At 53.5% G+C, this 16,979-nt stretch overlaps 1 protein-coding gene across 1 annotated transcript; it reads left to right on the top strand.

Annotated features, from left to right (window-relative positions):
* Positions 1-4,883: 4,883 nt before the first annotated feature.
* RHCG (Rh family C glycoprotein) lies at positions 4,884-13,705 on the top strand. Its single transcript, XM_054836770.1, has 10 exons — positions 4,884-5,411; positions 8,710-8,896; positions 9,369-9,519; positions 10,277-10,424; positions 10,819-10,985; positions 11,680-11,817; positions 12,164-12,300; positions 12,843-12,967; positions 13,150-13,223; positions 13,386-13,705. Exons 1-10 carry the CDS (start codon positions 5,201-5,203, stop codon positions 13,449-13,451), a joined length of 1,404 nt encoding a protein of 467 aa, XP_054692745.1. The 5' UTR covers positions 4,884-5,200; the 3' UTR covers positions 13,452-13,705.
* The last annotated feature ends 3,274 nt before the right edge of the window (positions 13,706-16,979 follow it).

The following is a 16,979-nucleotide window of genomic DNA, read 5'->3' on the forward strand; positions in this document are numbered from 1 at the left end:
GGCTTTGCTGGTGACTATGAACGCAAGTGGGTTTAATGAGCTGGAACGAGGAGCTGATCCACTCGGGTGCACAGGAATAACCTGCCACCAAGAGCAAGGGAAGGACACCAGGTCTCCCTGGTTGAAAGAGTGGCCTGCGGTCTTGGGGACGTGGGGTCCCTCCTTCTGGCTGGGGGTTGCTCGTGGCCCCGTGAGACATCTCATGCTGCTCATCAATATATCACTCTCCTGTATGAGCCCTGAAGAAAAGGCAACCCCACTGTGCTCCCACTGCCATTGCCCAGCCGCTGGCACCCGTCCCAGCAGCCCGCTGAGGACACTTAGCAGAGTGTGACCAAAACCTGCCTTATCACAGTCCACCTGGGACCAGAAACAAACTTGGGGCACAGGGGAGTTTCCCAGCAAAGCCTGGCAGCTCCCCACGCAGGAATTACCGCTAGCTGCTTGAGCCCCTGCTCCTTTCCTGCCCGCTCCAGCGTATTTGCTCTTGAAGCCCATCCAGCTCTTGGGAAAGCCATCAGAGATGTTGACTGAGCCCCGGTGACCTGCATGGATCCCAGCGTGACAGCTGCACTCGCTTGCACCTCTGCTTCTCGTGCTATCCTGTGCTTGCGCTGCTCACAGAGATGTTCGCCCTTTCTGCCTGCTCTCCAAGGGCACTGACTTCTCCTCTCTCAAACAGAGCCCTTGGGTTCTCTCTGGACAATCATTTACTTGCCAATAAATGTGGTTTTTTGAGAGGAAGGAGAGGGCACAAGAAAAATCATTGTAAATTGGGCTTAAGTTTGGTTGACACTTTGGTCCAGATAGGGTTTTATGTAACTTTAAAAAAGTCTTACTTTATTTTGACCTTTTTCCAACATTTCTCTCCAAGTGATATTTAATGGTGAGGGCTGAAAAAAGGGCTGAGAAAACCCAGACCTAAATGAACTGCTTGATCTCCCACCGTACCACCACTCTGTCCCGCCCCAGTGGAAAATTTGTTTGCCATTCTGCTGAGCCAGCTAAAAAAGTTTTTATTTTGGATTGACTCAGAGGCTTTGCTTTCAGGACACTCCTCAAGGACCTGCACAAGGAACGAGTCACCTTTGATGCTGGGCAGTGCCCTGAGACTCACTTGTGCTGCGTGAAGGCTTCTGAGCCTCCCCGTATCGTTACCCTCTAGTGCCCTCTCCACCCCACGTGCCCAAAAACTGGTAGTGGCTGCTGCCCACTACTTCTGGAGAGCAAGTCAAGCTGGGCAAAGGGCTTCTAGGTGGATCTCCAGGAGTCGTCTGAGAAGGGAGGGAGCTGCAGGAAGGGAAGGGGGCAGGCTGGAAGGGTCGAATGTGCTTCTTGGGCATTAAAGTCCTTGGAGGTGGCTTTGGCCTGGGTGTAGCATGACATGGGAGGTCACTGATGCCTCCTGGGGAGGCGAATTCCTTGGTTCTCTGTCTTAATGGGAGAGAATTTGATCTGCTCACCAGTGTGCTAGGCAAGCCAGCATGAGCTCCAGGGTAAGTCCAGCCAGGAACAAGGCTTGCTGCCTGCTACAGCCTCATGTCCCTCCCCTGGAGAAGTTCTGATATTGCCTGGTTTTACCCGGTTTTCCTCACTCCGGTGAATCCTTGGAACTGCCAGGAGATAAAGGAGGGAATGGCGAGGGTAAGCAGGCAGGGACTGTCAGGCCAGCGCCCACAATGCTGCAGACAGTGGAGATGGTGCTTCCAGCTCTGTCCTCCCCTGGGCACCTCCAGACCCCCGGGATTCTCAGCTTTCCAGTCACCTCTCAGAGCTGGCACAACACCTTGGCCCAGTGTTGGCTGTGATAAGAACTCCGAGACAGTTCACAGTGGCCCAAGTGACCCCCATTGTTTCCTCTCCAGGGTGAAGCTGCCCCAAGGCCTCCAGGCAAGAAGGAGGGATTTCTGTGTGCTTTAGATTTTTTTTTAATATCTCTCAAATATTTTTAGTGCTCATAAAAGTGAGAAACTGGGAGAGACCCAGCTGGGACCAGTACTCTACAACCCTCACCCAGAGCCTTCCCATGACCGTTGCCAGCCCTAGTCCCACATCTCCAGATACCTGCCCCTCTTCCCCCAGCATCATCCCGCTGATTTTTTGGGGGAAACCTTACCATTCTTATGGGTGCTGGACATGATGGGCCAAATTCAGTGGTGGAGCAGGCAAGCATTGCCTTCAGTGGGCACCGTGCTGGCTCACACCAGCATGGAGTTTCCAATGGGGCTTTTAAGAAGCTAGATATTTGTGACTGGGGCATGGTGAAATCTGCCCCATGCATCCTACCACACAGTTAGGTAGGTACCTTGTAGGATGGATGCAAAAGACTTGGTCTAACCCACCGTAGGAAGCTCTCTGCCAGCATCACTGCAGGCATTTGTGCTGGGACAGTCCCATCAGCCTTTCCAGTGTTACCCTGGTCCCGCAAAGGAGCCTGGAGAGAAGCCGGTCCTTTAATGGGCTCTCACAGCGTGGGCAGCCAGCAGAGCATGCCAGCTTGGATGGGACTGCAGTGGCAAAGTGCTGATCTGAGGGTCGATAAGGAGGGGCAGTGCAAGGCAGTGCAGCAAGGCGAGACTATCAGGCCAGCGGAAAAGCTATTAGCCTTTGTCCTCATCCTCCAGACACAGGAGAGAGGGGCCGGGGACAGCGGGTGGGACAGAGCTGCTGCCTCCTGGGCTCTGCAAAGGCTTCACAAGCTGCTTTTCTAGGGATGCTGCCATTTTAGTGAGACCCTGGATTGGAAAGCTCTGCAGTTTGATTTCTTCTGCTAAAGGGTAATAACAGAGCATAACTGCTGGTGGCTACACTACCAGGCCATAGCAAGTTCCCCTGTGTTCTAAAATGCTCCTCTGTGCCTCTGTGTTGCCTTTCTCAAGGTGTCCAAGAGCTGTTCTAGGGTGGGGCTGAAGACTGGTCCTACCATGTAGCTGGCAGGAGAACATGCAACTATCAACAGTGCTTCTAGCAATTAGGGCTCGGGTATTGTTTAGGGATTTCAGCTTCTTTCTAGCTGGAGATCTCTTCTTTCCTAGTGCGTACAGCTGAGACTGCCCTGCAGAAACCCTGTGTAATGGGAGACCCAAAAACATAGTGGGCAGGCCCTGAGTAGCATTGCTCGAGGGAGCACCCGTCCTCAGAACAACAACATCCACTTGTTTTAGGTGTCCCCACCACGTGACCATGGTCCAGCCAAAGCCGGCTGAAGCTCTGCTTGTGCAGGGTAAAGGGCTGGGCAGATGGAGTTCCCTTTTCCTCAGCCCCAGCATGGACAGGAGGGGAGTGGTGCTGCTCTGGACCCTTGCAGAGACAAGTGCAGCACTATTTTGCAGTCCCAAACTCCCAGTGCTCCCCCGGGGCTGCAGGAAGGAGCCTGCACCCTGATGCTCTCCCATGGTCCAGGTTCACTTGCTGTCTGGGTTCACTTGCTGTCTTAGTGCCAGCTGACCCTCCCTCGTGTGTCTGGATCTCTAGCTGGTTCCTCTGCCATACAGAAGTGCTCGTGAACTGCATCTCCCTGGCTCTTCCCAAAGCTGCCTCTGCCTGCACAGGGCCCAAATGAGATTGGAGAATGATTTTGCGTGGCCATCAGTCTCTTCAAGACCATCCACAGCTTTTTTCTGCCATCCGTCATTTTGAGAAGAAAGCAAACAAGAATAAATAATAAACTCAAATTATTGCCTAATCAACACAGAAATCAGTGCTGCTTGCTCAGCCGGCGGGCCACAATTAGATGCCATCAGCAAATTTGGGCAGCTTGCCTGGGCTGCAGTCTTTCATCTCTTGAAGACTGACAGGCATCTCAAGGATCTGCAGGCAGAGGAAGAAGCTGGGATCTGCTTGGAGGACTCACCTGGCTCTTTGGGAAAAGAGCACATGATTCAAAACCATGGGGAAAAAGGAGCATTGTGTTTACGTTTATTAAGTAAAGGAAGCCCCATACCAGAGGAGGGGACGTTTAGGCTGTGGTGATGAGGTCTCCAGCCCCATTTCCAACACCATCTCAGAGTACTGGACTGCTTCATGCAGCCCCAGCTTGCCTTGTCTTGCCGGGATGATGCGCTGGGTAAATCATTCTGGGAAACGATGGGACGTGTCACTTCTACATCCTTATAGATGTATGGCAGCCTTAGTGGAGCTGTCGCATGTCTGTGCATGTGTGCAGGATCTTGGCATTTCATCTGAAGCATACATCTTCCTCTTCCTCCTGGGACTGCCCCACTGACTGCTTTTCCAAAAGCAAACAGTGAGATCCGCGCCCAGCCCAGTGACTCAGGCAGCCTTGGCAGGGACGTGTGGAGGCTCCACAACTCATCTTCTCCTGGTCATCGGAAGGGAGTGTGGCCCCTGGGCTCAGCTGCATTTGCTCTTGGTCAAAGAGAGCCAACTGCTCTGGGTAGAGGGTGGACAGCCCTGGACAGACCCCCACTGCAGCAGGGCCATGTCCCCCCATCTCCGCACCCAGGACAGAAACTCGCGGGAGGAAACAGACCCTGGTGACAGTTTGGTGTTCCCCAAGACACTCTGCGAGTTGCCCTGCATGGGGTGGCAAGCCCGTCCTCACTCACCTCCATCCTGGCTCACACAGTGTGGGCAACTGTCCCGGTGCACACTGCAAAGCGAGGAGCAGGACAGTCTCACCCAAGGGCAAAGGACCTCCTGGGGCTGCTGCTGCACCCTGCAAGACAGGGGGGACAGCTGAGAGCTGGAGCAAGGGGCACCCTGCCTTCACCCTTGGTGCTGGCTGGGGAAGGGTGCTTACAGAGCCGGGGCGGGGGGGGGGGGGGGGGGGAGGTGGCAAGGGGACCACCCAGTGCAGGGAGGGAGGGCGCTTGGGCAGCAGGGGTCAGGTGCTCCTGCAAGGGGAAGGGAAGGGGCGTGGGGCCGGGCAGAGCAAGGGGCAGGACGCCCGGGCTCCACTCCCCACTCGCACTGGCCTCCACGGCTACTTGTCCCCAGGGAGGCAGGGCTCAGAGGTGCTCTGAGCTGCTCAGAGAAAAGGTGCAGAGACCTGTCCCTCCTCCCAAGAGGGCGAGAGGAGCAAGCCTGCTGAAGGTCCCGGGCTCTGAAACGTGATCCTGCTGGAGGCACCTCCCTGGGCCCCACCTCGCCCTCTCAGACCTATATATGTCACCTGCCTTGGCCAGGCACGGGGGACGCAGGCTCACACGGTCTGCCGAGCCCCCGGGGATTCCTGTGGATGGAGCGGCCGAGGCACCAGGGGATGGCGAAAAACACGTACATGCGCTGGCGGCTCCCACTCGTCTGCCTCCTCTGGGAGGTGGCCATGATTGTCCTCTTCGGGGTCTTCGTGCGCTTCAGCCCCGAAGCTGATGCGCACTGGGAGGAAGAGAAGCGAGAGATGAACCTAACCAGCGACATAGAGAATGATTTCTACTTCCGATACCCATGTGAGTATTTGGGAAGCCTAGTCCTGGTGCTGGCTGGTCCCCATCCCATCCATCCCATCCCATGGCAGAGCCTGTCAGAGGCAACATACTCACCAATTGCTGGGAAGTCGGGCTCTAGCCTTGAGGCTGGTTTGGGGTACACCAAAGAGCAAGATAAAAGCCTTGTGGCCCTCCAATGCTTTTGAGGTTCCATCAGGGTACTGTGACACCAGCACATAACATCTTTTTTCCAGGAATAGGGCTGACGTGTTCCTAGCACCCTGCAAGTTTCGGCTTGCTGCCCCCTCCTTCAGCTCTGGATCAGAGCAAGCTTTTCTGTGCATACGGAGGAACGGCTGTTGAGATCCTGTGACATCTTCCTCCCCTTCCTACGTCCTCCCCCACACTAGTAAATTACCCTTTAGCTACTGGCATTTCGATGCCAGAGTCCTCCTAACTTGCCAGGTTCCCAGGGCTCTTGGGTCACCACATGGTATTGCCATGGGGATTATTCAGGTAGTTAAAGCCCTTCTGGCCAGGAGGTGCCTCTAGCCAGCTTTGATCTCCAGGGCTGGTCATCTTTGTGAGCCGTTGGGAACAGGCTGCTTCTGTAGGCAATTGTTTCCAAGGAAGCAACAGGCCTGAGTCATGCATCTATTTAGAACATTTCCATTAAAAACACCTGCTAAATCAAAGGAGCTATAGAAACCTGTAGCTGCTGAGGATTAGCTAGTTCAGAAAAGGATTTGCTTACAGAAACCCACTGCTCAGCTGGCCTCCGGGTTAGTCTATGGCTGTGGCTGCCTGGGCTCTCCCTTGAGATCTGCCCTTGGGACTAACGCAGGTCGGTGTGAAGCAGCAGCAGTGCCCAAGGGCTGCTGTTCTCACTGATGTGCTGGGAGGAGATCAGGGGTCCAAGAAGGAGATTGTAGGAGCTAAGGACATGACTTTTCTTCTGTCCTCATATCCCACCCCTGCTCTGCAGTGCCAAATAATCCCCCTCAAATGGCTACATGGATTCACACAGCTAAATCAACCTAAGAGCAACTGCTTAGCTCTTCAGAATTACATTTCTGTTCCAGACCTGAGGAAGGGCTCACATGCCCAAAAGCACAGATGGTTTTTCTCCATTATCTAATAAGAAATATTCTCTCTCTGCAAAGATGGAGATGGACAAACGTGGCAAGGGGACTGAGCTCTGGCATTTTGATCCCTGTGTCACTCCAGCGCTGCTCAGAAGAGAGTGCGATAGTTGAACACCCGAGGATCATTTATATTAACATGTCTGCGACTGCTGCTGCCCATAGGACCTGTCTGCAATGGCAGTGGGATAGGACTGACAAACTGACGAGTCCTCCAAGCCCAGAGATGATGGGAAGGCACGCAGGAGGAAGCCTATGCGCGGTTGTGTTAGTGGTGCCCATTGCCAGGTCCAGTCAGTGAGATAATTCCTTCTCATTTTGAATTGCACATTGATATTCCCTAATGGGAATCCCTGCTCCCGAGGGAAAAGAAATGAGATTCTTCAGCACAGGTAGCATTCCCAAAGCCCAAACACTTCCTCTCAATAGCGACAGTAATTGCACTCCCACAAAAGCAAGGTCACAAAACCTTTAGGGCATAGCAGTGCCTGGGCTGCCACTGATTGATGCCAACATTCTTCTCAAGGGAAAACAAATGCAAGGTTTAGCAAAAAGCTTTAGATTGGGTGCAGTTTGAAGAAAGACCTGCTCTTTCTACTGGGTTTGTACAGGGTCTAGCACACAGTGGGGATCCTCTGTGTGTTTGGAGGGGGCACAGTCTGCAGCTTTAACTCTGACCTGTGTGTTTCTGCTTTTAGGATGAAAGTGGGAATATATAATGCAAATAGCAGCAGGTAATTCTAGCTTACGCTGGAGAAGAGAGGTAGGGAGAATAAATACAGCTGCAGAGGGAAAGTCTATGGGACTGTATAGTAAAGCCAGAGTTAGGAAGACTGGTTCTTAGGACATGCGAAGAGGCGCATTTGAAGTGACCTCTGCTGAACAGCGTCAGCTGCGGATCTTGTCTGTTCATTTTTTTACAAGTAATTTCATAGTCATGGGGGGCATTTTTAAAAACAAGCAGGTTAATTTGTCTCTACAATATGGCACCACATTGCTGGAGCCTGTCCAAATGCTCATCCTTATACAAGTTGCAAAATCTTGCAAAGCACCAAAGGATGAACCCTAGCCCTTAGCGGAAGCAACAGATACAACCCTGCAGTCCCTGCAAGAGCAGATCCAGGGCTGCTGGATTTCAGCACAGGTTCAGGGTAGAGCAGTTTCTCAGTCACTGAATTTTCTTTGCCGTGAGTTTGTACCTTCTCTGAGGTGCACAGACATTGCTGGTTATAGTGACTTTAATGGTTCGAGTGCTGCATAATGCCGAACTTGCTGGCATAGCTCCGTCTATACTGCGTTTACCTGTTCTACAGCGTGGGTTTGCTGGTGGGAGTTTCCTAGTGGGGCAACCCAGCCTTGGGTCTCCTGCTCTTTTCATGGGCAGAGTGGCCTGCAGTGTGAGAGTTTGCACGGTTCAATTTGTAAGCATGTAGCATTTCAGCTCACTTAATTGCTAAGTGATGCTTATCTGATAGAAACATGCAGCATTAAAAAGTACAGCAGGTTTATTGCACCAAGAATTTCTTTCAAGAGGCTCAGGCAGGTTGGGTTTCCCCCGGGGAAGGGCATCTGAGGGGCTCCAGCTAGCAGGTCTGAGCATTTGTGGGAAGAACTGGGTCTCTCTGGTTTAAGCACTCAGAATCTCACAAGGTGGATCCTGGTCTCAAGGGTATTTTGCCACTGATTTCAGTGGCATTTAAAAATGTATTTGTAAACTAACTTTGTTCTTGTACTCTTCTTGCTCTGAGCCATCACCAGAACCCTGCCTTGGATGGGCCTACCCAAAATGACCATTTATGTGTTTTTAACAAATCTTCACTGTTTGTTTCATGTGACATTTTCCAAGTTTTTTACAAAAGGGGAAAAAAACCAATCTGAATAGAAAAATATTTTCCTTTGCACACTCCATTAGTCTCTAGTCTTCTCTTGCATACAGCTTTTAATAAACATTTTTTTACTTTCAAGACTGAGCCTTTTAACCAAAAGCCAGTTTCCAAAAGCTGAGCCATTTTCAGATTTAGAAATGTGGGGACATGGGACAAACACACATTTTTCCTTGAATTTCCCCCTTACTGTCACTGATGTGGTTAGTGTCCTTGTCCTTTCACAACCAACTTCAAATGGCACTTGCAGCCCTGCTATCCCCAGAGAGCTGACAGTTCCTTCCCTCTGCACAGCTTTCCAGGATGTCCACGTGATGATATTTGTGGGCTTTGGCTTCCTCATGACGTTCCTCAAGCGTTATGGATTCGGAGCCGTGGGTTTCAATTTCCTCCTTGCTGCCTTTGGGATCCAGTGGGCTCTCCTGATGCAAGGCTGGTTCCACTCTTTCAAGAGCGGGAAGATCCTCATTGGAGTGGAGAAGTAAGGAGGAGATGGGCTGTGGGATACCACCTCTTGACTGGCCAGTGGAAGAGCTGGGATGGGAGCCAAGCAGCTAGCAGCACCTGTCCCTACGTTATGTGCAAACAAGTCTCTAAACTGTTGTCTTCCCTTCGCATACCTCCACTTGCTTTCCACCTTTTAGTCCAAAGGTGCCTGCCATTATGGTGGTACTGCTTAAAGGAAAATGTGAAATGAGCATCACCCCTTGGTCCCAAGCACCGTGGATGCTAGCGCTGAGAACATATATAATCCACATTATTTAAATAACTTGGGGGAAAGCACCTTTCCTGGTCAGTGCATCAGGATGGGAGGAAGGTCAGTGGGAAATCCAGGGCTGGCTCCTAATCACCTATTTGTCTTCAGGTGGGATCTCTAGGGCTGGGGGTGAGTGAGGGTCAGTTACAGAAGAGTATTTCCTCATTAAACCACAATTATCCTTCCCCTTTTCCAGCCTGATCAATGCTGATTTCTGCGTGGGCTCTGTGTGCATTGCCTTTGGGGCCATCCTGGGCAAAACCAGCCCCATACAGCTTCTCATCATGACTTTGTTTCAAGTCACGCTCTTTGCGGTGAACGAGTACATCCTCCTCAACCTGCTTCATGTAAGGCGTGAGGCAGCACCCGTTTGGTTCCACTCCTTCCTTTCTGCATCTCTCCAAATTGTCTCCCTTTGCTATGGCTCCACCAAGCCATTGCCTTCATAAGCATTTGAAATGCAAGAATTCAGGCAGAAAAAGTAGACAGATTATGAAGGAGGGGGTCAGCGGGTGGTACTTCCTTGAGAAGGGAGATCTTCTGGGGTTTTACACACAAGCCTGGCAATTCAAGAGCACTGGGTCCCTCTGCTGTGTCTCCAGGCAGATGTGTCTCCTTAGCACAAAGGACCAGTCACTCTCTTTTTGCCTGAGATTTCCCTCTCATCCGTTTTCCCTGCTGGAATATGGGCGTTGTAGAAGGAAATCAAGTGACAAAGAGGACAAGATGTCTGCTGATAGAGGCAGGGTTCCTGCCCTCCAAGAGAGGGCTTGGAGGACTAGGAAGCAAATGAGCTCCCAGAAGATCTGAGTACACATGGGAGCCAGCCTGGCTATCACTGCAATCCACTTGCCATGAGGACAGGTCAGAAAACTCCTCTCTGCTTCAATGCCTTCCAAGAGCAAGCTAAGAGGAATGCCATGACCATGCACAGGACCAAGCGAGCAGGACAGATAGCAGGACCAGAGCATTTTTGTCCACATCTCCACTGGAGAAGGCTGGAAGGACAAGTGGGCAGACAAGCTGGGCATGATGCAAACCAGACCTCTGCTCCAGAATAAGTGGCAATTGCAGAAGCAAACCTCTGTTTTCCCATGGCTGCAGGTTAAGGACGCGGGTGGCTCCATGACCATTCACACCTTCGGAGCCTACTTTGGCCTCACAGTGACACGCATCCTATACAGACCCAACCTGGAGCAGAGCAAGGACAAGCAGGGCTCCGTGTACCACTCCGACCTCTTCGCTATGATCGGTGAGTCAGCCCTGCCTCAGGGTGCTGGTACCTGCAGACCACTCGACTGCAGAGGGCTGGTCCCTCCTGTGTCTCTGGGAAAACCAAACTGAAACCAGGATCTGCACCTGAGAATCTCTGTATCCCAGTCTTCCACCTCTCAGAGCTACTCGGCTCCCTTCTTCAGTGGCTGTGCTGAGATGGTGCCTGGGAAGACAAGGACATGTTTTGGTTCCCCCTCTCTGCCAGCCCCTCCTGATGCTGGTCCCATCATGGGGGTTGTAGGTCTGGAGCAGCTGGACTACAGGATTTAACTTCCCCTTGTGCAGAAAAATCTTCTTTAGAGGTTTTTTTCAATCCCTGTATTCTCTCTTTTCCCTTTATCTACTTTGTCCCCTCCTCCCCATCCCACCAGGTACGCTGTATCTATGGATGTACTGGCCCAGTTTTAACTCAGCAATTTCTGACCATGGGGATGCCCAGCACCGGGCTGCCATTAACACATACTGCTCACTGGCTGCTTGTGTCCTCACCACAATGGCCTTCTCCAGCATGCTGCAGAAGAAAGGCAAGCTTGACATGGTAAGTGGGCAGCAGAGAGCCCTGTGCTGCCCAGGAGACTTATAATGAGGTGGACGGAGAGTCCAGGAAATGATTGGCACTTGTCCTTTGCTGAACAGATACTGGGTTTCAGGGCGCGATGGTGAAACCAGCATCTGGGCAGAAACCCAGAGGCCATATTGCATAAGCAAGTGGGAAGTGAGTCCTGCAGTGCCTGAGGTGCAGGGTGATGCCCTGCACATGGTGGCCCATGTCACAGCAGGGACTGGACTTGCTCTGCCCAGAGAGCATGTTGATGAGCGTGTTGCAGAGCCATGTTTGGCAGTGCTTTCCAGCAAGCTGAGCAGGGCCTGCGCGGCAGCTCGTGAGCAATCGGGGGGCTGACTTGTACGTGTTATGTGTGTGGGTGACATGTCTCTGTGACAGCAAAGCTTGCGTGACACATGGGTGAGACAATTTCCATCTCATCACAACTCCCCACCCAGATTTGTGGATGCAAAGAATGTGTGTGGTACGGGGAGTGGGAGTCTATGTGCGCCTGTGCTACAGACAGAGGCTGCCTGTTCTCTTGTTTTTCACCAACAAGCAGGAAAATGGGCCCTGATATTTCCTCTGGAAACATGTTCAGAGCTGATTCTCCCACTTTGCCATTTGCACCATCCCTGAGCAACTGCAGTCTCCCCGAGATGCCAAGACAGGGTCGTTACTTCTACAGGTACACATCCAGAATGCAACGCTGGCGGGTGGCGTGGCCGTGGGCACCAGTGCGGAGATGATGCTGACTCCATACGGCTCCCTCATTGTTGGGTTCATCTGTGGCATCGTGTCCACGGTGGGGTATGTCTACCTCACGGTGAGTGCTGCTGTAGGGGTCTACAGCCTTGGTCCAGTTAAGGAGACCAGAAATGGATTCACTTCCCTTTGAGGGTTTCTGCTTTCCACATGTAGATGCACTTCTGACTCCATTTACTGCCCCAAAATGCTCAGGAAAGTTCAGTCTCCCAACAGGAGAGTGTTTGGAGGATATGTTGTTATTTTATCTTGAGCTTGGCTCACATCTTTTTCTACAAGCCCTTAGCTCTCTTATGGGACACAACATCACTCTTCCTTCTCTGCTTGTCCCAGTCCTCCATGGAAGGAACTAATCCTTTCCAGGGCTGTGCTCATGTCCCTGATCTCTCTACCTCCCTTCCCTTCAGCCTTTTTTGGAGTCCAGGTTGCACATCCAGGACACGTGCGGCATCCACAACCTCCACGCCATGCCGGGCCTTATTGGGGGCATTGTGGGGGCCATCACTGCTGCTGCAGCCACAGAGGATGTGTATGGAAAGGAAGGGTAAGACAGCTTGAAAATCTTCCCTGAGAATAGATTTTACCTGGGGCTCCTTGTGCTGGGAGCAAGGAGCGATTAACAGCCCTTGTTAATTGTCCAGAGTTGCCCCTTTCCCCCTCAAAATCATGGGGTGCACTGACTGTGTCAGGGTTACTGAAGCATAAAAGACTCATCTCTTGTAGCTGACTTCTGGTGGCCTCGAAAAGTGAGCCACAAGCCTACTGCTTGGCGTTATTCTGGGGCACAGTGGGTGGGGAAGTGCACCTCCTTCCATCCCTGCATTGTTTCGGGGGTCAGGTAAGGCTGAAGGTCTGAAATACAAAAGAAATGTTTATATTTTGGGCTCCTCCTAGGTAGAGTTTTGCTGGGGGCCAGAGGAGAAGGAAGTGAGCCATGTTTTGTGTCATTGCGACACTTTCCTGGTCCGTTGCAGAAGAGGGATAGGGGTAGGGAGGAGTCCCTGAGGGAGTAGGGCAGCACGGCTCCTCCAGAGCTGGGGAAGATCTCCTGCCAGGAGCAATCCTCGCCATTTCTGACCTCGGCAGGCTCATCAAGGTGTTTGACTTCACTGGCACGTACCGGACACGGACACCCAGTGTCCAAGGAGGGTTCCAGGCGGCTGGCATTGTGGTGTCTCTGTTGATCGCTTTTGCCGGAGGAGCCCTTGTGGGTAAGTGGGAGGGGAGCACAGAGGGGCGAGGGTTGAATCCAGCCTGTGGCACCGAGCACCGTGCCAGGGCTGCATTTGCCCCCTTTGCTGCCGGGACGGGCGGACTCCGGCCATCCGCACCCTGCCTGCATCCCACACGGCACTATGGCCCCCTGCCCACTGCCCTGCCCGCCTGCTTCCAGGGGCCATCCTGAAGCTGCCGGTTTGGGGCGACGCCGCCGCCGAGAACTGCTTTGAGGACGACATTTACTGGGAGGTGAGACTAGGAAGGGCGGCCGGACTGGCCAAGACACCGAGACAGGGTTTGAGGTCGAGGCCGGCGGCGGGGAGGGGGGCGGGAGGCACAAGATGGCGCTGTCGCCCCGCGGCGTGAGGGGCCGACGTGGCGCGGCACTGAGGGGGCTCTGCCGCGCTGCAGGTGCCGGAGGACGAGGAGAGCGACGTGTACCATATGCACAACCCCGACAAGCCCGCCTCGCCCTGAGCCGCCCACGGCCCTCCGCCGCCCCCCGCCACACTCGCTGCCCCCTTAAGGGGGTGGCGGGGCTGCCCGCCATCTTCCCACCCGCGGGGCTGCCCCCGCCGCCTCTTCCCGCACCACAGGACCCGGACCTCTGCTCCGGGAGGGAGGCAAAGGCTCGTTTTCTCCCTGTGATGACAAGGCACCTGGCCTGGCCCTTCTCTCCCGCTTTTGTGACAAGCTGTTTTGAATAAAATAAAAACATGTTCTTCTTTCCAGGCCTGCGCTCCCTTGTGTGAATAGTGGAGAGGATGGGATGTCGCCCAGACCTTGTCTCTCCTGCCGGCGGCATAGGGCAGCTGCTAGGGGAGCTCATGGCTGCCAGGGGTAAAGCACAGGCACTGGGACACTCCCGGTGCCTGGGGGCCGAAGTGGATGCAGGAGCGATGGCAACGCGGGGATAGCACAGGCTGTGGAGACACTTGCCTTAGGACCTGGTGCCTTAAAATACAGCAGCTGGAGGCAGCAGCCGGACTTTCCGCGGTGGGGCCGAGCCCATGTGGGAAGCACAGGCCAGACTGGTGCGTTTGCGGGGGGTGCTGGGGGGCAGTGGCTGTCCCTGTGCTCACGCTGCCATCCAAGGCCTGGGCAAGGGCCAGCTTTGAGTCCGGCTACACTTTTACATGCCTCCACCTTCACCTTCTCAACTGCTCTACAGAGGCCTCCATCAGCTCCTTGGGAGCCTTGTTTGCACGTAAGGCGCAGGCTGGCAAGACCCTTTACTCTTTGGTTTCAGCCATTTCTTCCAGTGTCATCAGACCACTCCTTCCATTCACCAGTGCTATCCTGATGGGAAAAGGTAGACGCCAGAGCACAGCCCGCAGCTCTTAACTGGACCATCAGGCTTCAGCCAGAGTTGGAGGAGACAGGAATGAAAATCAGGCCTAAAACTTGCATGTTTTCCAGGGTGATATGATGTGAGGAGCAGGAGAGGAAAAGGGGGGGAAAAAAGGAGGTAGGAGGGCTGATAGGTCTCTTCACCGCATCTAGCTGTAATTCTCACACCTGAGGGGGGAGTCAAAAGTAGCTATTCACATCCCCTTGGGATATGACACCCTCATTTTCCATGCTGGGTAAAGACAAAAACCCTTTACAACATGTTTCTGGAATTTGTCAGCGGCTGCCAGCAGCAGCATGTTAATTAAATGTCGGCAAAGATGGCAGCAAGGAGGCTCTGCTCTAATTGGACACTTTGCTTGGTGGAGCTGAAAAACATTGTGACAGAGGAGGAGGCGCCAAAACACTGTGTTCCCCCGCCATGGCGCGGGGCTGGGGACAGCCAGGAGCAGGAGATGCTCTCTTCTGAACGTCTGTGTTGCCTGACACAACCCCGCCATTGAAAAAAGAAGGGTAACAAAATAACAAAAGGCCTAAAATCCTGCATCAGAATGGTCTCAAGCACGGCAGCAGCGTGGGGTAAAGGGAAAGGGCTTGTTGGCTAAGGGGAACCTCAGAAATATTGTAGCTTGGCCATCAGGAGCTCTAGCCTTCTTGCCAGCTGGTGGTATAGCGTATATTCTTTTATGGTGGCAAAGGCAGGTCTGACAGGGCAGAAATGGTCTCCAGAGAATGATCACTGCAGAGGCTGAGCGTACGTTGAGCTGCATCCTTTCCCCAGGGCAGGGATGGGAAAATGAGGGGGAATTCCTGATTTCCCTGTGCTGGGATCTGCTGAAGGAAGGAGATCTCCTCCCAGCCTCTTTGCACTGCGGAAAGGATGTAACAGCCATCTTCTGTTCACAGCTTAATCTGCGGAGCCCGTCAGAAACCATCACAGAGACATTGACTGACAGGTGCTGTAGACAGTCTCATTTCAAAAGGGGAGTCCTAAACCTTTTGCCCCAAGCTTTCAAAACCACCTGAAAGCAGAAGCAGACCTCTTGGGAACCATGTTTCCTACTGCCTCACCAGAGCAGTGCCCTTCTGTCCCACCCCATTTGAGCTTCTGGCCACATCCCAGACAAGCCGGCATCCAGCTGGTCCCCGTGGCCTCTGGTCTTTCCTCCCAGCAGCTTGCAAGGGGCTGCAGGGATCACTAAGTGCAAAGACTGAGCAACCCTTGTTGCTTTAGCGAGGTGGCCAGCTTGCATCTGTGGTGGGACAGGTCTGTGAGCACCCGGAGATGGTCCTACCCCATGTGCACATGCCAGCAGAAGGAGCCCCAACCTCGCTCCCCATACCTCCAGGCTCTGCCTCCTCCTCGTGGGAAGATACCTAAATTGCCCAGGCTGCTGGGCAGCGAAGCGTTTTATTGCCCATGCTCTTGCAGGACTCAGTCTGGTCTCAATACCTAAATCACTCGCTGGGGCTGGCCTTGCAGTTTTAATTCCCTGGCAAACAATGCTGGGGTCGGGCTGGCGCGTTTGAAGTTTGGTCGCAGCCCCAGCAGTGGATGGAGGGTTTCTCAACGGGGGAGCACAGGGAGCGGAGGATTGGGCTGCTCCGGCAAGCGGGAGGATGTGTGAGAAAGGGGCTGTCGATACCCGCAGGGATTAGGTGGTACAAATTGGCTGGGAAGCACTGGAGGCATTGACCAAAGTTGTCCTGGGGCAGGTTCCCATGGCGGGGCTGGCTGAAACAACTCGCCTTCAAGGAGGCTGGAAGGCCCAGCCTGGCTGCTAATCCTCTGGGATCTATGGAGTACAGAGCAGAAAAGAGGCTAAAAAAAAAAAGGAAAATCTCAAGTAAAGGTGGTGGTTTCCCCAAGGGGATGATGTTAGAGAGAGCGGGAAGGGGGTGGGGGGGGAACAGCATCTTTTAATCCCACTTTTAATAGGCAGGTGGTGGGCTTTGCTTGCACTCCTGCTCCTGAGAGCTGTTGCAGAGATTTTGGGGGAAGGCCTTTGCTCACCTCCTCTGTCCCCCTCTCCTGGTGGGGACCCCTGTGCTTCTGCAGAGGGTCCCCATCTGCAGGCCTGCCTGGGAGAAAAGGGGTCCTGTGCTTTCATGCCTCTGTGTGTGTTGGTGTGCGTGGGTGTGGGTGCAGGTACGTGGTGCAAGCACCAGATTTGGGCTGAAACAGGCTCATTGCATGCCTGAGGCACTGGGCACAGCAAATCTCCCGCTGGTGGTGTGCCCATGTGTGCAAAGTCCTGTGTCCCCATGCACATGCCTTCAGCCTTCTTGACCACACGCAGCCAGGACACTGAAACCCACGTTGTCCACATTGCCAGCAGTGTCAGCATGCCCTCGCACACGTGTGCCAGCCTGCCAGCCATGGCACCGCTGTGCACATCCATCTACCTTTGCTGTGCACATCCATCGACCTGTGTCGTGCACGTCCATCTACCTTTGCGCTCAAGCAAGCGCATGCATGTCGGACCCGGCGTGTCCACGCCTGCGTGAGCACCGCTCCATCCCCTTCTGAAGGAGCGCTGTAAATTGTAATCAGATTAGGGCAGCCGGTCGCTTAGGGCCCTTGAAAAGGGCATACGTCCCCTCATCAGTACCTAGCATTGAGTCGCACAAAGGGTCTAAGTAACTCGGCAGGGG

The sequence above is a fragment of the Grus americana genome, chromosome 10, assembly GCF_028858705.1.
Source record: "Grus americana isolate bGruAme1 chromosome 10, bGruAme1.mat, whole genome shotgun sequence".
Classification (NCBI taxonomy): domain Eukaryota; kingdom Metazoa; phylum Chordata; class Aves; order Gruiformes; family Gruidae; genus Grus; species Grus americana.